The 20,160-nt window shown below is 44.7% G+C and overlaps 1 protein-coding gene across 2 annotated transcripts in view; it reads left to right on the top strand.

The window, feature by feature from the left end:
- The window catches only part of ITGA9 (integrin subunit alpha 9), a 387,176-nt gene that overhangs the window by 300,189 nt on the left and 66,827 nt on the right, over positions 1 to 20,160 (top strand). The window contains exons 20-23 of one of the 2 annotated variants that reach the window (XM_054481130.2): positions 489 to 568; positions 5,314 to 5,403; positions 7,531 to 7,639; positions 14,081 to 14,185. In XM_054481130.2, coding sequence (XP_054337105.1) covers positions 489 to 568; positions 5,314 to 5,403; positions 7,531 to 7,639; positions 14,081 to 14,185 — 384 coding nt within the window. Of the gene's footprint in view, positions 1 to 488; positions 569 to 5,313; positions 5,404 to 7,530; positions 7,640 to 14,080; positions 14,189 to 20,160 lie in introns of both variants that reach the window. The other variant, XM_054481129.2, reaches the window with a different exon arrangement.

Raw genomic sequence — 20,160 nt, 5'->3', positions numbered from 1 at the left:
TTCAGCACTGCTCTGTTTTCTTTGTGTTCATTTTTACAACTACCTTCTCTTTTTGGCAGTGATCCTGGATTCCCATCTATGACAGTGATATAAATTGTTCTTTTAAAACAATCTTTAAACTAAAAGAGTAAGGCAACAAAAATATGAGCAAATATCCCAGGCGAAGTAATTTGCAGATGTGGCAGAAATTGAAAAGATGGTATGTGAGTGAAACTTAGAAAGTCCCGGTTAAAGAGTGTAAATGCATCACTTCCTAAAGAGAGCCTCGGTGGCTGAACAGGAGCAGCAGGTCTCTGGCCAGAGTATGTGTCAGGCTTGGTTTTACTGTTAAAGCTGTGCCTTTGGCCTGACAGTCAGAAAGCTATGCATAAAACATAAAGCTTATCATGCAAATAAGCTTCCAGAGGTCATAAACTGCAGAAGATGGAAGAGAACAGTTTAAGTTTGGAATGCCTGCTGATGCCAAATACCACTTCCTTTTTCACTAGTATGAATTCAGCGTGATCTTTGATACAAGCCACCTGTCTGGGGAAGAGGAAGTTCTCAGCTTCATTGTTACTGCTCAGAGGTAAGCGGGGTTTAAACACTTTTTTCAAAGATAAGAGATTTATGGGACCAGGAAAGGATGTGTCCTGGTTAAGCTTTGATGAATCCCAGGATGCTGAGGAGGAAGAAATGGTTACTCAGTGATAAAGCCTTGAGCCGCTAAGTGGAATTAGATCTCTTGGGGATGGTGGTTGCCTAGTGCTGCTTGCATAGCCGCCACTGCAGATTGAGCTGAGAGGAACTGGGCATCAGCCACTCAGAGGTGATGATTCTGCAGCTGAGGAGAGACAGGCCCAGGGGGGTGAGGCTCTACTCCAAGGTCAGTTCCCACTTGGCTGTGTATTTCCTAGATCAGACAGATGTCCTCTGCAAATTGTCAGGCTGGGCCCACTGCTGCTTTTGGACATGGTGCTGTATCCCTTGATGGAGTGGGCAGGTCACCTGCAGCCTGAGGGCCTGGCCGAGCCTGTTGCCAGAGGCCCCAAGAGATGCTACTCAAGAGAGGGCTTAACTTGGAAGCCAAGTGGATGGATAGGAAAGGGGATCGTGGGGTGGCAGCTTCTCCCCTCAGGAGCATGTGCCCGCCCCTCTCGAGGATAGCCACGAGTGCCTGTGGGGGCTTCTGGGGAGTTACAAGATGCCTTCTCCAGGGCAGATCGAGCATGCCTTGAAGCAGCATCTAGGTAGCACTTGGCTGGCAGCTCCAGTGGAGGGAGGGGCATTCAGGTGGTTGAACAGGGAGACACAAGCTTTGATTGGGGTGGTGGTTGGACACCCAAGGCAACCTTTTCATTTTCACTTGGAAATGATCTTAAACTTAACAGAAGTCTTACAAGAATAGTGCAAGGAACTCCTATATACCCTTTACCCAGATTCACCCAGTGTTAACATTTTGCCTCATCTATTTTATCATCCTCTTTCTATATACTTTTTTTGTTAACCATGTGAAAGTTGCAGAAATCATGCCTCTTGATTCATAAATACTTCAGTGTGCATTCCCAAGAATGAGGCTGTTCTCTTAAGAAACTGTAGTATAGTTATCACATACAGGAAATTGAACATTGACACTATGCTGTTAGCTAATCTGCAGTTTATGTTCTGATTATGCCAGTTATCCCAATAATGTCTTTTTAGCCACTTCTTTTTACTGGTCCACAAGACTTGGTTATTTTCTATTCACACTATTTTCAAGATCACATAATTTACATTCACGTAAAACGTGACTATGATCTAATAGAAACCTATGCAAAGCATAGATAGGGTAGATTTCATTCCCATTGCACAAAATCCAGAAGGGCTTCAGTGGGGAGGTAGCATTTAAACAGAGGAGTCTGTTTTCAGGCTGAAGCAACATGGGCATGGCAGTGAGGCTGTCCATGGGGCAAGAAGCCTGTTACACCTGTGCAGGTGGTGGACATGGGAGTGTGCTGGGGATTCGTGCACCTTCTCAGAAGAAGGATGGGGAGCACACAAGCACAGTGGGAGTGGGGCTGAAAGAGGAGCCTGGGCGCTAAACCATGGGGGACAAAGGTCACCTAGAAAATCTGAACTATATCCTGATGGCACTGAGGAGCCACTGAAAGTTTTTGAAAAGGGGAGTGGCACAGTGCAACAGCTTGGCCCCAGAGCATGAGGTTGATGAATTTGATAAGGGGCGGCAGATGCCCATTCAAATCTGAAAATTCTTATTCTCTTGCCATTTCTTGGATCCACAGAACACTCGCCATTGTTGGGCAGACCCATCAATGTGCTCTCTTGGTCCTTCCACACCTGAGGCAGCCTGTATGCCTGGAAAGGAATGTGACATGGAAGAGATTTCCCTTGTCAAAAAAGAAGACACTTCCTGCCTCCACCTGATTCAGGGCTAATCATAACAGTCAGAGAGGGCAGGGAACCAGTATTGCAATTGTGAAAGGTTCGTTTGTTAGAATACCATGTCCACACAGCAGCAGTGCTCTGGTTTTGGATGCATATTAGAATCGCCTGGGGAGCTTTCAAAAATATCAATGCCTGATCTACCCCCAGAGACTCTGACCCTGCCTCTGCCTGGGGTGAGACCTGGGCAATGGAGTTTTCAGAAGGGCTCACCAAATGATTCTGATGAGCAGCCAAGGCTAAGAACCACTATTTATAATCCCTTACTCTGTGCTGGGCGCATTTTCACTCAGTAAATATTTGTTGTGCACCTTCTATTTACCAGTTGCAGTGCTAAATGCTGGGCACATGAGAAAATGACAGTAACCTACTAAATTCAAGAACACCCCCTATGTACATTAACAGTGCTACATAGCTTCAGGAAGCCCTAGGATCTGTAGCTTCAATAATATAAAAATTTCTAGTTTCTTAAATCACAAATGTTAAGATGACCATATTATCTTTTAAGCACACACCAGAATATTTCAGACACTCATTTCTTTTCAGGCATTGGTGAAGATATGGTCTGACTGCCCCGGAGGGCACCCACACACAGCACTTGACTCCCTGCTATGACGGAAAGATCTTTAAAGCTCCTTATCTTGAAAACTACAGTTAAAATCTCAATTGTTCCTTTCTTCCGTCACCACCCTTTGAAGGTCTCTTTGCCTACATGTAGATTTAGGGGGACATAATGTTGAGACTGAGCAGTTTCTCGAACCTCTCCTCTCAGCAGCCACCAGCCTGGCTTTTACAGACCACTGGAAAGTATCCCAGCTCATTAGCTTTTGGAATGACGGGAAGCCTTTTGATGTTTGGCGTCTTTATCTCAACTTTTCAACTTAGCTCATTCTGGAGCAGTCACACGATGACAGATGAGACAGTTGGGCCTAAGCCGGCCAAACAAATGGCAGGGCAAGACCTGGCAGGATGCTGGGGTGGGGGCGAGAGTGGGCCAGGATGGTGTCAACCCATCCACAGGGGAGTCGCCTTTGGCCTGCCCACAGCAGTGATCCCAAGGCTTTTGTCACCCCTTGGGAAAGGAAGGACAAGGAAGTCAGGCTGTGTGGGCACCTGATCCTGCTGCTTTTGCAAACTGTGGATGCCCCTGAGGGACTGATGTCACCCCATGTAGGAAGACAGATGAGGAGCCAGGGCAGAGACTGTGGCCCTGTGGGGTCAGCGTCACACAGTACCATTGTTTCAGAACAATAGGAGGGAGAAGGAGAGGGGATGTGAGAGCTATTTAAGTGCTGTTGCCATTCAGCACTTGCTGGGTGAGAGAGGAAGGCAGTGGGGCAGGGCTTGGAGGGGGCAGAGAGAGGGCACAGAGCAGACAGGGACTCAGCAGATGTTCAGGGAACGGCGTGGTGGGGAACAGTCAGGATGAGCTGAGCCCAGCCTCAGCAGGTCTAGGGGACTCTTTTCTTCCGCCCATGCAGGGTGAACTTGGGAACCAACGGTGAATGTAGGTTCAAGAACATGTACCCAAGAGCCACGCATTTTCCCAAGGAATAATGATCACAATTCCTATTAGAAATTTAATAAAGTAATAAAGGGAAACTAGGTCTTCTCTCTCCTCCTCCTGTTCCTTCTCCTCCCTTCTTCTTTTGCTCCTCCTCCTTCTCGCTCCCAAATCTGGCATCAGGAGCAGGAGTCACAGCTGAGAGAGCCCTGGTTTGAAGTCTGACTGAGGTGGTTGGAATCTCAGCTCTGGTTTGCAGGGGGACCTTGGGCAGTTACCTGATTTATCTGACTTGCTCCTTACCTGTCAAAGGTGGGTGCTCCATCTCCCTCTGGGGTTGCTCTGAGGTCTCAGTGAGGCCATGCTGAGAAATGCCCGGCATAGTGCCTGGCACACAGTAGCCACTTAAACAGCATCAGTTCTCTCATGTTCACCTTTCCAGAATGACCTCACAAGAGTCCCCGTTCTGTGCTTTCTCACCCGGAGGCCTTATGTGGATGCATATTAGAATCACCTGGGGAACTTTCAAAAATATCGATGCCTGATCTACCCCCATAGACCTGCTATAGCCAAGGTCTATAGCGAGAGCTTCCATGATGTTTATAGTGGTAGGTTTGGTCAGGGCCTCTTTCCTGGGCTTGGCTGTCCATGGATGATGGGTGGTCCTTTCAGGTGACACGTAGCTGCTGAAGTCTAGCAACCCCTTCCTGGCTGCAGTGCCCTAACTTCATTGGTCCATTGTTCGTGGAACAGGCACTTACACAAGTAGCACACACAGCAGGTGCCCTGCCCATAACCCCTCAGCCCTCACCCTTCCCAATCTGTCCGCAAACCGGGCAGATTCTGGCTCCCAGCACCAGCCACCCTGCCGAGGCTTTCTCTGGCCAGAGCCCACTCACTTGCCTGACAGGCAGATGCCAGGGGGTTCGTTCCACCCCACCCCCAGCAGCAGCAGCAGCAGCAGCAGCTCTCAGGAGTCAGTGGATAAAGGCCTGGCTCCCATGCCCTCATCTAGGAAGACTGACTCTGCCTCACAGAGTCCCCGCGAGACTGGGCCCTGGCTGCCGACAGCACGACCCTCCTGTATGGCATGCCTTTATTGTCTCCTTTCCTTTGCTCTCTCCCTTCTCCACTCTCCACTCCTACTGGCATTTCCTGGGACCACCTCTCAAATAAACTACTTATACTCACATCTTTGTGTGGAACACAACCAAGACAATAGAGTGCCCTTGATAGATATGTACAGGGACCAAAAACAGACTGAGGGCAATGAGATGCCGTCTGCCCTTGGAGAATGTAGAGATTCAACTCTAAAGTGGAACAGAGAAAACCCACTGCTGGACAGCTAGTGTTGGCCAGCGTTCATTCATTCTCCTCTCTCTGCATAGTGGCAACACGGAGCGCTCTGAATCCCTGCATGACAACACCCTCGTGCTGATGGTGCCGCTGATGCACGAGGTGGACACGTCCATCACCGGGTGAGTAGCCTGGTCCTGGGTTGCCACAACACAGGAGTGCCCTCCAGTGGAACACTGTGCTTCTCATATTTGCATGTGTAGCCAGCCAGGAGCCAAGGGCTGTGCCACCTCCACTTCCTCCCAGCCTTGAAAAGCAGGATGAAGCTTTAGCTGCAGTAACTCATACACTCCTCCCTCCTTGTTTTCTCCTCTGTCTCACCTACCCACCCACCTGGTAGATAACCTGAGAAGTTTGATGACAAGTTTAAGCCCCATAATTTCTTTGAACAATTCCATATACCTTTATATGCATATATTCTCATCCGCCCCCAGTCCCTCCAGAATGCCGTGTGGTAACAGGCAGCATGGTTCCTGGGATTAAAATCTCAGCTGGAAGTTGCTGGGCCAGAGGTTACCACCAGATGTGTCTCCAGTCCTGGCTCACAGGAGGACCACTTTCTGATTAGCTCCACAGTCAGTGCTGGCTTTGCTTGTTTCTGTTAACTCCCTCTGCAGAGCCAGAGGTGGCTCTTCCTGATGTCTATAACGGTCTGGAATGGGCAGGAAACCATCCCATCGGCCACACTGTCTGTCTGGGTCAAGTCCACAGCTATTCAGTGCTGCTGGCATTGTTGGAAAGCAGGACCCTGGGCTGCAGTCTGTGGAGACCTGAAACAACCTGGGTCAGTTTTCAGCCAAAGCCCCAGCCTGGAAAATGAGAACTCCGTTTCTTTCCAGCTTCAGAAAACAGAGCGCATACCTCTTTGATAGTAGAAAAAAGATTTACACAATTAGTTTAGATCAGGTGAGGACCCACTGAACCCTTGACCCAAATGCAAGCTGAACTTTCTGGAAGTTCACAGTTTCTAATTTTTCGGTTTTCAAGTGGTTCTGGGTCTCAGCCTTGACTAGCAGTAGAAATGTTGATCCCTTGCAGGGAGAGCCATCCCTGCACTAGCCCGCACTGCTGGGAGCCAGTGGAATGAGTCTCCAAGCATTCCTGCTCCTGAGCTCTTGGCATTTTTGGTCATGTTTTTTAAACATGAGGTACTGGTGGAATATATTTGCAAATTAGCATATTTTTGCCTCTGTTCACAGCTCTATTTTTAACTGTATCATTTATTTACTTGTCTCATCAAAGGCACAGCAAGAATATACCCAGAACCAAACCCTATCCTTGGGGACAAAGAGAAAACATTCTTCCCACCACCCCCAGACACTTGATCATGTAATCAGTCCTTAGAGGACCTTGTTGGGAGGTGTTAACAGCCCCTGATGAAGCCATCAGTTAAACAAATGAGTCAACCTCTGATCTCTCCAGGAACCTAAAACACTTCTTGCCATTTGGTAATGCTGGGAACTCACTACCTTACTAAAATAATGCACTAAACGTTGAAAATGGATGAGTTGTTGTCTATTCGGACTTAGTCTCAAAAATCTTCCATTGTTGTGTTTAGGTGAGTGAGTGGTCTCCAGCATCTAGAAGTCGATATTTGTCTGGGAGTGTCAGTCAGAGCTTTGTTTCTTCTCAGGGGTGTGTTCATATAAGCAACATTGAAAGCATTGCTGCAAACTGAGCTTGAATTCTTCTCATCTCTTATGTAGCCTCCGAAATCCAAGGGAAAATGCTATCAATGAATGGACTCAGCTTTCAAATGCCTAACTTCTAGTCATCTTGGCAGTCTGACAAATTTAAGTTTTTTAAGTGACTTTGTCATAGAGTGGGGTTTAGGATGCCAAATACATAACTCATTTATATTTATTTTTTAAAAGCTTATGATCATCTTCTTCAACCCATAAAACATTTTTTGAATGACAAAACAGAAAATGTATACTTTTATAATCCAGTTTTTAAAAAGTCAAAGCTACGATAATCTTGTCATTTCAGAAAGGTAATCCTACTGCATATTTCTCCATGCAGCTTATTGACGTAACCTAAGATGAGAAGACACTACTATTCATGCCTGGTCAGAAAGCACAGCCTGGCTATGTCTATTCATGGGAGAGAGAAGTAACAGCCCCAGCAGGGAAGCACTGGGTGCAAGACACTGGATTAAATTGAGACAAATGTTTGCTTCTCATAATGGCAGTGACCGTGGGTGATTGACTGTGGGTGGGGATGACAGATTTCATGCTTTCCTCTTTCAGAATCATGTCTCCAACCTCCTTTGTATATGGCGAGTCCGTGGACACAGCCAACTTCATTCAGCTGGATGACCTGGAGTGTCACTTTCAGCCCATCAATATCACCCTTCAGGTACCCACTCCTGGAGACCTCCTCTGTCCCTGGGGGCTAACGGAAGGGCACATGGGATGTCTCTCCTACAGAGGGCTAAGCTCTTGTCAGGAGAAACCCTTCTGTGGTTGGCTGGTGTGGTGCGTGTGTGAGATCTGTAACCACACACAGAATGAATCCTTTCCATGCCTGGTACTCTGCTGTGCAGGCCCCTCTGCTTTTTCAGGATTTGGAAGGACAGGTCCACATCATGAACGCCAGTTTTCCCCAAGAAGGCCTCTGTGTGCTGGAGGCCTCAGCCAATGTCCGAGCCCAGATGACCCCATAAGGACCCCTTTCTGTTCTCCATCATTCCCCACCTTCTGGACAGGGCTGCCTCAGAGGATTTGCTGTGTCCCTTCCTCCTGAGATTTTCTTGCCAGCTCATCCAGGAGCCCACTCCTCCTGCAGGGGAACAGCCTTTCGGAAGGGCAGTTTTATAAGAGCAGAGGAGTGTGAGCCCCTGTGAGCCCCCACGGGAGGCACACTGCTCCCTCACTGAGCCGTGGCTGGCTCGGCCAGGCACACAGGCATTGTTTCCAGCAAGTCCACTTGGTGTAGACTGTGGACGTCATGAAGGACACTGTTTCTTCTCTTAGTTGGGGGTCAGCAAACTTTTTCTGAAAAGAGCCATGGGGTAATTTAGGCTTTGTGGGCCATTCGGCCTCTGCAGCATCTATTCAACCATACTTCTGTAGTGCAAAGGCAGCCATAGATAACACAGAAACAAAACTTTAGTTCCTTATAGACAATGAAGTTTGAATTTCATGTAATTTTCACATCATGAAATGTAGGCCCAAGCAAGAAAGGATGTCCTGAAGGTCCCAGAGCTGGGAGAAGCCGGGCTGGGGCCAAGACCTGGCGGTGCTGGCCGGACCCTATGTGGATGAAGTGAAGGAGATGGGCCCAACTCACCCATAGGACACCACAGTCCATATCTCCTCACTCTCTGGTTCTACCTCCCAGAACTCTTCTCTGCCTCTTGCATCCTTCCCCATGGAGAGAGGGTTTCCCATTCTGGCATTCACTGCTATGGCTGAGTAATAATTATTTTCTTTCCTTGTGGCCTCTCCTAGGCGGACTTAGGGGATGACAAATAATGACAGGGTGAGGGTCTAGAGAATGTGGCAGTAAAACATTTGTGGGCTCTGACAAACAATGGTCTTCCTCTCTCCAGAGTATTCTCCCAGCAACAGACCGCGAAACCATGATACATAACACATGTCCCCAGCTCACAGAGGATGTGCCTTCTGACCAACTAAGCCCCCGCTGTCACACCCTGCTCTTGATTTACAGGGGAGAAAGGGAAGGATGGGGTTAGAGCTTGCTTTTGAGACAGTAGAGTGATTGCTGTGAACAGCACCTCTGCATTTCTGAATTGCTTCTCAGAGTTATTTTGTTTTTCTCTTTTGCTTTTCGTAATTGGGTAGGAAATAGATAAAGACCAGATGGGTTTATTTCATCTTAGTTGTTTTTACTCTTTCCTACTCTTATAGTTTTTGGGGTGTCTTGCAATTAAAGATGTAGTTCAGAAAATTATTTAGAAGGGTTCAAGTAACACAGACCATGTAATGAAGAGGGTGTGAGTGTTGAAAGAAGGAAAAGAAGAACGGGGTTGCACAGAAGATACCGAATGTTCTTACCACCCTCTGGGGAAAAAAAGAAAGAAATCTGAGGGTATGCAGCTTATCCTTCCAGTTGTTTCTCTGAAGGTAATTTTTACAGTGAGTTTAAAGTTTGGTATTCAGGCAAATCATTTTCTTCACATCTGACCTGAAATAGGACTCAGGCTAGAGAATCCAGCCCTGGGGAATGAGTGATTGGCATGTCCCTTAGATAAACTTCTCCATGATCCATTGCCTCAGGAAGTGCACAGCATTCAATCTAGGGTTGAGAGAGTTGGGTCTGAAAGATTGATAGTGCGTGCCATTGATTAGAAGGAGATCCTTCTGTGTTAGCAAAGCCCACTTTTTCCTTGAGAATTGTCTGACTACTTATTTATTGGTATAATGGTTGTTATTGTGGTTGTCCTGCAGGAAGTTCACTAACCAGCTTGGCAGTAATAATGACCAGAAGGTGAAAATACTGTGGGAGGAGGCCAGGAATATGGAGAAAATGTTTCTATATTTCCTTATTCCAGTAATATTGTTCTTGAAGGAGAACATAAGACTTTCCATATGAACAGATTTTTCTATGCTTTTAAAAATCGGTTATTCAACAAGCTACATAATTGTTTAAAGGCTCCACTGCCATTGTACACAGGAGAAAGGCAGAAATACTAGTCTTGGGGCTGCTTTTTACATTTCATCACAGTTTTTAAACAGACACATTAATTTCTCGACAATGAGAGGCTTTTTTTGGCATCAAAATTTAAAGCATTTCCCCACCTGAAAAATAGTGGCCAAAAATAATGCAGGTATTACACATGAACATTTGCGGAGAATCCAGTATAAAGACATTTGTTAAAAATAAAGATGGTAATACAAGCTCTCCTGTCCTCCTGGCTCTGATGAGTGAAATAGTGTAAATCAGCATCTTTTTCTTCATTGCTTACCCCATTCTTGCTTGAAATGGGATTTCCCAGACATGCCAGGATATTTCTTTTTAATTCTGTGCACTCTTGTTTCACTTCAAATTAATTATTTCAGCTATGGTCAGATATTCCTTCCTTTTCTATGTCTTCAGGTTGTTTTGGTGAATATTGTTCTTTTTTGAATCAGGAGTTGGCAACCCACTCATCTGCTCTATCAGTTTTTATTTATTTATTCTTTGAAGTGGAACCAACTATTGCAGAAAACCAAAGACACAGTTTTCTAGGGAAGAGCTGGCTGGAGCTAGATCTTCATACATCCTGTCATGTGTGAAGACCTGGTATTTCTGGCTTTTTGTTGGTTCTGCCCTTCTGACCTCAACTTCAAAGTTGCAGATTCCCTGGATTCTCTCTCTAGTCCCCAGGCCACCAAGCAGCATGTCATTCCTTCCTCTCTCCTACTTATCCTTTTTAAACATTTAGTTTTAAATTGACAAATAAAACTTATATATTTTATATTTTACTCATCTTTTTAAAAATAACATCTTTATTGAGATATGATTACATACCTTAAAGTTCACCCATTTAAAGCATACGATTCAATTATTTGAATATGTTTGCACAATTGTGAAACTGTCATCATCATCTAGTTGTAGCATATTTTAAAATTTTTTTCATTTTAATTTTTGTGAGTACATGGTAGGTGTATATATTTATGGGATACATGAGATGTTTTGATACAGGCATGCAGTGCATAATAATCGTGTAAAATGGGGGTATCCATCCCCTCAAGAAATCCTTTGTGTTTCAGACAATCCAATCATACTCTTTTAGTTACTTTAAAATGTACTATTAAATTATTATTGACTGTAGTCACCCTATTGTGCTATCAATTGCTAGGTCTTATTCTTTTAATTTTTTTAATCCATTAACCATCCCCACCACCCCCCGCCACAGCCATCCCCTCATTATCCTTCCCAGCCTCTGGTTAGCATCCCTCTACTCTCTATCTCCATGAGTTCAGTTGTTTTGGCTTTGAGTTCAGTTGTTTTGGTTCAATTTTGTTTGATTTTCACAAATAAGAACATGTGATGTTTGTCTTTCTATATCTGGCTTATTTCTTTCTTTCCTTTTTTTTTTGTTTTGTTTTTTGAGACAGTGTCTCACTGTCACTCAGGCTGCTGGAGTGCAGTGGTGCAGTCTCAGCTCATTGCAGCCTCAACCTCCTGGGCTCAAGCAATCCTCCCACCTCAGCCTCCTGAGTAGCTGGGACTAGAGTTACACACCACCATGCCTAGCTAATTTTTTTTGTGGAGAGGGGTCGGGTTTTAGAAACGGGGTTTCACCATGTTGCCCAGCTGGTCTCAAACATGCCTGCCTCAGCCTCCCAAGGCTTATTTTACTTAGCATAATGACCTCCAGTTCCATCCTTGTTGTTGCAAAATTTTAGAACATTTCGATCACCCCCAGAAGAAATTTCGGCCTTTTGGCCAGAACCACCATCTTCCAGTAATTCGCCAAAATGTCAAACACAAAGGGAAAGAGGAGAGGCACCTGATATATGTTCTCTAGGCTTTTTAGAAAACATGGAGTTGTGTTTTTGGCCACGTATATGCGAATCTATAAGAAAGGTGATATTATAGACATCAAGGGAATGGGTACTGTTCAGAAAGGAAGGCCCCGCAAGTATTACCATGGCTAAACTGAAAGAGTCTACGGTGTTACCCAGCATGCTGTTGGCATTGTTATAAACACACAAGTTAAGGGCAAGATTCTTGCCAAGAAAATTAATGTACGTATTGAGCACATTAAGCACTTTAAGAGCCAAGATAGCTTCCTGAAACATGTGAAGGAAAATGATCAGAAAAAGAAGGAAGCTGGCCGGGCGCAGTAGCTCATGCCTGTAATCCCAACACTGGGAGGCCGAGGCAGGCGGATCACCTGAGGTCAGGAGTTTGAGACCAACCTGGCCAACATGGTGAAACCCCGTCTCTACTAAAATACAAAAATTAGCCGGGCATGGTGGCAGCTGCCTGTAATCCCAGCTACTCAGGAGGCTGAGGCAGGGAGAATTGCTCGAATCCAGGGGGCGGAAGTTGCAGTGAGCCGAGATCAGGCCACTGCACTCCAGCCTGGGCGACAGAGCGAGACTCTGTCTAAAAAAAAAAAAAAAAAAAGAAAGAAGGAAGCCAAAGAGAAAGATACCTGGGTCCAACTGAAGCACCAGCCTGCACCACCCAGAGAAGCACACTATGTGAGAACCAATGGGGAGGAGCCTGAGCTGCTGGAACCTATTCCCTATGAATTCATGGCATAATAGGTGTTTAAAAAATGAAAGACCTCTGGACTGTTGGAAAAAAAAGAAAAGGAAAGAAAAATTCTTAACCCATTGACATAGCTTCTTGTGTTAATTTGTTATTGCTGCTATAACAAATTACTACAACATTTGTGGCTTAAAACAACACGATTTTGTTATCTTACAGTTCTGAAGAACAGAAGTCCAAAATGTGCCTCACTGGGCTAAAACCAAAGTATCGGGGCCTGTGTTCCTGCCAGAGGCACCAGGGGAAAATCCACTTCTTGTCTTTTTCAGCCTCTAAGGGCTGCCTGCATTCTTTGGCTCATGGCCCCCTTCCATCTTCAAAGCCAGCAATGGCTGATCAAGTCTTAGGATGTTCTCTTTCTGATCTGACTTCTGCCTCTTCCCTATATAAGGACTCTTGTGAGTACAATGTGCTCACCTGGATAATTCAAGATAACCTCTTTATTTTAAGGTCGCTTGATTAGCAACCTTAATTCCCCCTGGCCACATAACATTCACAGGTTCCACAGATGAGGACATGGACATCTTTGGGCACATGGACATCTTTGACACCTGTCATGCTGCGTGTCCTACTCCCTATTCTTCCTGCTCCCCAGCCCTAGGCAACCGCTAATCTACTTTCTGTCTCTAGAGATCTACTCACCTTTTTTGTTCCTCTGCATATTCTGTTTCTTCCTTGAGTTTCATGTTCAGCTTTTTCTCTCCCTCCTTGCTCTTATTGGTCTCTGTGACCTCCATCTTTTTCCTCATTTCTCAGGAGATGATTGACTTCTGAAGACAGAAAATGGAGAAATGCTAGGGAAGACAAGAGAGGCAACGTTTTATAGAACCAAATGCTGAGACAGAAGAGGGGTACAGTTGTGCAAGTGATGAGCTGCAGATTGCCTGGAAACCAAATCAGCTGGCTCATGTAGTAAAAACAGCCCTTTCTGTATATTCGACCACTTGGTTTTGGGATGACCCACTTGGTCTTGAGGGCCTCAGTAACCTCAAACTGGCAAAGGAGAGAGGTTGGACCAGATCAGTGGGTCTCAAGGGGTGGTTCCTGGACCAGCAGCATCAGCATCTCCTGGGACCATGTTATAAATGCGAATCTGCCAGCCCCACCCTAGACCTACTGAGTCAGAAACTCGGCATGACCCCCACTCCATACCCCTCCACCAATGTGTGTTTTAACAAGCCCCTCAGATGGTTCTGATGTTATGGTGAAATTTGAGAACCACTGGACTAGATTATGATGTCTGAGTTTTCACCAAGTATAATAGTCTATGAGTAAATTCCTATGCATGTAAAAAGAAAATTTTTAGCAGGACGAAGACAAGAAAATGCTGAAAGGGAATATGGTAATTTCAAAGTCTGGGATTTTTAGATGCCTGTTAGAAGTGTTTCTGTTTTGTTGAAATTTCCCGTCATTCAGTAGTTCACTTTACTTCAAGTTGTGACCTTCTAGATCCGAACCTTAGAGTTTCTGTATGTGATTTCAAAGAATCTTAGAATATATATTGCATGACAGGAAATGGAGGTCTGCTATTTTCCACTGAGACTTGCTGTGTGTGTTCCACACCCACAGGTCTACAACACTGGCCCAAGCACCCTTCCAGGGTCATCTGTCACCATCTCTTTCCCTAATCGACTCTCATCTGGTGGTGCAGAGATGTTTCACGTCCAGGAAATGGTGGTGAGTTCTCCATTTGTTTTCACTATTGCTTTCAGCTTTGAGCCAGCCCATTCAAATTTTGTATTCCACCCTACCCTGACATCCACCTTGACGGTTCGGAAAATTTAACTCATTCTACCCTTTGGAGACGTATCTGGAGAGGCCAGGGGACCTGTGATACCTGAATTTCTGCATTGAGACCATTTGGTTAATGCTGTAAGAAGACCTCTTTGGGGATGGAGAAGGATTAATTATGAACGAGCTCCTGGGATGGACTTCGCTGGCTCTGGGATCCCCCAGCAGCATCTGCAGTTACATGTGTCTGAATGCATTTTGCTGAGTGCATTTTGCTCAGGGAAAGTGCCTGCAGTCCATGTTGAGAGGATCATGAAAGCATTGCTCTCTATAGGGGCACGTGAAGGACATTCAGCCAAAGGGACAGTTTCTCCATAGATAGCTTGAAAATCGGGGCAGCAAGGCCCATAGCAGGTGAACATCTGTGCTGACAGTTGAAGAGGACACAGCCCACAGGGTGGAGGTTCAGAAAACATTGTGTGATGGTGACAATAGTTTCTGGCATTGCTGCCCTCTGGGTCATGTGGACTGAAAACCAGATGCATGTGAATGTTGAAAGTAGAACAGGTCACTCCTCCCGAGATGCCAGCTCAGTTGTTAACAACCCTCATGATGTTCCATTCCAGTTCCATGGCATCCCCTTGTCTGTGGGCTCTGCTGACCCAACAGAAGAAAGCCGCCAGTGTTCTGTACCTATGATGTACTATGTTTGGAACTTAGCATGAGGTGAACAAACCACACAGGCTCCTGGCTACCCTCTTAAATATTATTAACCATACTGACCATGCCACTGTTTCCCCAGCATCTAGGAGTGTTCTCTTCCTAGAGCATGCTTTCTGAGTTGTTCACGTGAACATCTATAGTGTTGCAGGAGACTTTTTTTTTCCTATGGGCAAAATCATATATTGACCAAAACAAGACATTTAAGTCACTCAGATTCTGAAGGTACCCCAAAACCAGGGACACCCCTTTTCCTCTTTACTGATCATCAAGCCAAGGAAAAGCCACTGGAAGGGACTTTGGCTCACACTTACAAATAGATGGCTTGCATGGAAGGCATTAGAAGTGGTTTCCTGAAGACCTGGACAACTGCCTGGCTATCGGTCTGGCAGAGTGGACCCTCAGATACCCAAGTGGTGTGAGCTGGCTGCACTCTGTTCTTTGGGCTCTGAGAAACAAATCCTTTGGATTTTCAAAACTATATTTAGAATTTTCATAAAGTCTGTAACAGACTTGGCCCTAGGATGGCCAAGTCTCCATCTGGATAGCCCAGCCTGTGATCAAAGGCTGTGGGCATCTTCATGGTATGGAAAAGTAAATTCACTGGCACATCTCACTAAGCAAGTAGGAAAGCTCTCTGTGTTCTTATAAACAATCACCACTGAGCCCAGAATGACAACAAGAGTAGAAGCATAAAAGTGAGTGCATGAGGTGCTGTAGTGAAGAGGCAAGAGTCCCCAGATACTTGTTTCAGAGGCCCACAGCTGGCACACCCTCTGCCTTAAAGCCCTCGGCAAGAGCCTCCTGTGGCTCCACCCCTCCCTTGCTCAGCAGGGCCTGAGAATGCTTACTGGGTCAGGTGTGATTCAGAGCTCATGACGGTTTCCACTTTGGCCTTATGGGACTTTGAATGGAGCAGGGCTTTCATTCTGGGGATTTGGGTGGCTTGGTGCAAGTGAAATTCAGTCCTATTAGGGGAAACCAGCACTCATTCTCTGTACTGCACTAGGAGGTGACCCTTTGGCCTGGTGGCATTCCTTCCCCACCCCCACTCTCAGCCACCACCATTCCCCAGCCTCCAAAGGCTACTGAGCAGCTGGGCACCAGCTGGACATGTTAAGCCAACTGAAGCAGAAACAGATTATAGGCATGGAGGGAAGGCTCATCTGTCATTCCTCTCCACACCCTTGGGACCCTCAAATTGTTTCTCCCTCTCTAACAGTGCCCTTGGTGTCTGTATTGCCTGTGATCATCATCCATAGAGCATACTGAGGATGGGCTTACTGGCCCTGTGGGCCCTGGGCTGTCACCCTACCTACGGACCCACGTGTGGCACAGTTTTCTGACTTGGTTCAGAATTCATTTAGAAGTCTCTGGGGCTGCCTCTGGGGTCCCTAGGCAGGACCAACTTGCCTCTAGCTTTCACCAGAGTCTTTTGTGTTTGTCCAAAGCATTTCTTGAGGTCCAGCTGTCTGTAAGTGGAGAGTGTCTGGCTTATATACGGGAGGTTTTTATGGGGAGCCTAATGAAGTGTAACCACTCCAAACTCCCAGCCTTGGCTCATGATCTTCTTTCCTTGTAGCAAATGTCTCTGAGCCCCTCTGCTGTGCTTGTGTTTACCTTAAAAACAGAGCCACGGTGGTGGCCTGAGGAAAGACTATCAATTTTCACTGCTTCCCACCCACTGGGGTTGTGTGGACCCTACTCTGACTTCCCACAGCACAGAAAAAAAAGGAAACAGGTCACTGTGGACCTAGTGTCTGTCCATCAGGAAGCCAGGTTGTAATGATCATGAAAATAATAGAGGGGAAGAACGACAGACCTTTCTAGTCTATCTAAAATAGCAAAATTACCAGTAACAAATCATTCTTGATTTGTTCACAAACACTGGCTCAGCAAGCACCTATTACATGCCAGGCTCCAAGGAGAGGAATAAGTCCAACATCTGCCCCAGAACTCACTGTCTTGCAGAAAACAGATACATAAAATGCCATTGTAATACCGTATAGCAAATGCAATAATGGAGGCATGCCCAGACCCAAGGATGCTACAAAGGTTCAGTGCTTCACAAAGGAAGCTCTTCAAGTCAGGGCTTAGAGGATGTCAAGTTCACCAAGAGAACAGGTGAAGAAGAGAACATTCCAGATAGAGGAACAGTCACCACATGTGAGTGTACGATGAGTATCTGCTGTGTTGGGAGCTACACCCAGTTCTCCATTCTGTTTGCCTAGCTCTTATACAAATAGGCAAGAGTAAGTGTTCTGTATGCCTTCTGCAGATGTACAGCAGATAGATATTTTGGCAGAATGACAGAGAGTACTAAACCACAGTCATTTCCTCTGTCAGTTTGTAAATTAATCACTCCTCTTGGGTACATCGTGTGTGTGCTATAGACCTGAACCTTCCTATCTGCTGACTTAGGCGTGGAGAAGGCCAAGCTCCCTGTTTGATACTAGAGTCTAACTACATGTCATGGACATTGTCAGCAAACCACCCTTGGCCTGCTGCAATGAGCAGTAGCTATTGACCTTCCTAGCTTACTTTGTTCCTTCTATCGGACAGTCATTCTAAAAAACTCACCTGATTTCCAGGAATAAAATAGAGTGAGCCAGACAGCTTATGGGAGGCAGGCTGTGGCCACTTGCTCCTTAGAGATTTCTTTTTGAAGTGAAGATAGATCTTCTTCTCAGTTTTTCAGAACTGACCTGAAAAATTGAACCACTTCACTTTATTGCCATTCTTCTGCAGAGGCGAGCCATATAGCATAGCCCCTGAGCACAGGTCTAAGATTGCACCAAGATAACACATCTGTCACAAGCTTCATGGCTCATGAAGGGAAGAGGGTAGTGGTCTTTCCAAAGTTAAGTTTTACTCACAATTTCTGAAGGTTCAAGGGAAGAGATGGGAGCTTTATCTCAGACTGCAAGCTTCACTTGATGGAGCTAAAAACCTGTATCTGTGAGCAGCTTTCTCACACTGGAGGAGAAGGCTTTGGGATTTGGCTCTTGTTAATATGCAAGAAGGGAAAAAGTCAGAAATGATAGCTAACAGGGAGTGAAGGGCTAGAACTTTTATTCCAGGTGAAAGTACTGGATTTTTCAAAGAACTCTAGCATTAGTCTAGAAGAGATATAAAATAAATATCATACCATTCATTCCTCCTCCTGCAAAATCAATTGAAAATATTGGCCTCTCTGGCTTGTTGTTTTCTTGCTATGGGGCAGTGATTCTAAAGAACTGACCTGATTTCCAGGAGGTAAAATTGTAGGGATGAATGATAATTTTCTAAGGAGATACATCAATGTCTTTGCCATAGGGTACCATTAGGATATTGATTTTAATATGGCATGAATACCAACATCTGTTAGAATATTCCAAGTTGGTGCCAGGACTTATATTTTAGTAAACTGTAAAATCTTCCCTCCCCATGCTTGTACACTAGACAGGGCTACCCATGATGTACGATGGGTATCCCACAATGAGTCAGTTGATGTGGGAACTTCAATTAATTTATAGTGGGACTGCTCACATCCCTATGAAGAAAATATGCACCTGATACATCACTGACCATAACAGGAGCTTAAAATTAGACATAAATGGAGGAATGAATTGTTTTCCCCAAGGATGACCTGGAGGAGCTTCTTAAGTTGGGGCCATCAAATCAGTCAATATAATCCAAAGCTAAAGAGTAAAGAAATTGCTCCTGAATAACTGACCCCCCCAAAAAAATGAATACCATTTATTGCTGTCCCGAGGCTTTAATAGCCTTTTTTATGTGCTGTCAAATTTAATCCTTATGGCACCTTCATAAGGTAAGGTCAACATCCCAAGTTGAGGAACCAAGCTTCAAAGATTTGCCCAACCTGACACAGCTGCTAAAAAGTAGAGCTGGGTTTGTAACCAGGTCTGTCTGACTCCAAAGTTCACGTGCTTCCCATTGTGCTGAATTGCACACTGCTCCTGAAAGTGCTGCCCACTCCCTAATCACTAGAGGCAGGCTCAGTCAATAGGACAGACAGATGATGAGTAGACCCCCAAGAATCACCCACCAGAGGAGGAGCATCAACACCAGGGCAGAGAGGCAGCAACCGCAATCAAAAGAACTAATACCAGAGGGTGCAGTAACGAGGCCAACAGAAGGCTTCTGAATAAGCAAGACTGATGTCTTCAGAGCAATGCAAAAAGACAGTGTTTCCATGAAACAGAATAAACTAGAGATTTGTAAATTCAAGATTTTGATCATTCAAATGAAACCTCAGTATGAGTCGTATAGTAGAATAAATATTAAAGAATAGGGGATTAGAAACTTGGATTTTCTGAGAATGTATTGCAGAAGAACAAAAAAGCCAGTTAAACTTATTCCTTTTTTTAAATAGCAATCTGGAATGAAAATATCAGATGATCATATTGTAAGAGTTAGAAGTCAAGAGAGATGGAAATGAAAGCAAGTCAAGATTCTTGTCTTGGGGGGACAAGTTTATGTACCAATTATCTCAAGGCTTTGGTAAAATAAATGTTTAAATACGTAAAATTTTAAGGGCAACAAAAAACAACGTAGGACATCCAAACCACTAAAGAAGAAGAATTTAAAACATAATTAAATTCAAAACAATCCAAAAGGAAAGAATTTATGAAGAAAAGAATATATGTATAATAAGATTGAAGTAACAAACCTAAATATTTCAATAATCAAAATAATAATTAATGGATTAAATGCCCTAGTGAAAGACACTCTCAGATTAGAATTTTAAAAATCCAAGCACCAAATAACTTGTAAGAAATACACCTTCAAAGTTACCCAGAATGTAAGGTATTCAAAAAAAAAAAAGAGGCAAATGTTAACCCAAAGAAATAAAGTATAGCAATATTAACAGAAAATGAAGTATAATTAAAGCCCAAAACCCACAAACATTAAACAGGGCAAAAGAAAATATATTTCAGAGTGTTAAAGATTTAGCCCACTAAGAATTTGTAACATAAATGAAATTTTATGTAACCAACAACACAGCTGTAAACATAGAAACACCTAGAAACACAAAAAGAAATTGACACATTCACAGTCATTGCAAGAAAATTTATTGCTTTCCCCTCAAAAATCATCACACAAGTAGGAGTAAAATAATGAGTATTTGAATAATGCAACTAGAGTTGTGATCACTTATATAGATACCAAGACAGAATGAGTCAGAATGTCTGATT

Source organism: Pongo pygmaeus, chromosome 2 (genome assembly GCF_028885625.2).
Source record: "Pongo pygmaeus isolate AG05252 chromosome 2, NHGRI_mPonPyg2-v2.0_pri, whole genome shotgun sequence".
Taxonomy (NCBI): domain Eukaryota; kingdom Metazoa; phylum Chordata; class Mammalia; order Primates; family Hominidae; genus Pongo; species Pongo pygmaeus.
This window is presented reverse-complemented; position numbering and strand designations above follow the sequence as displayed.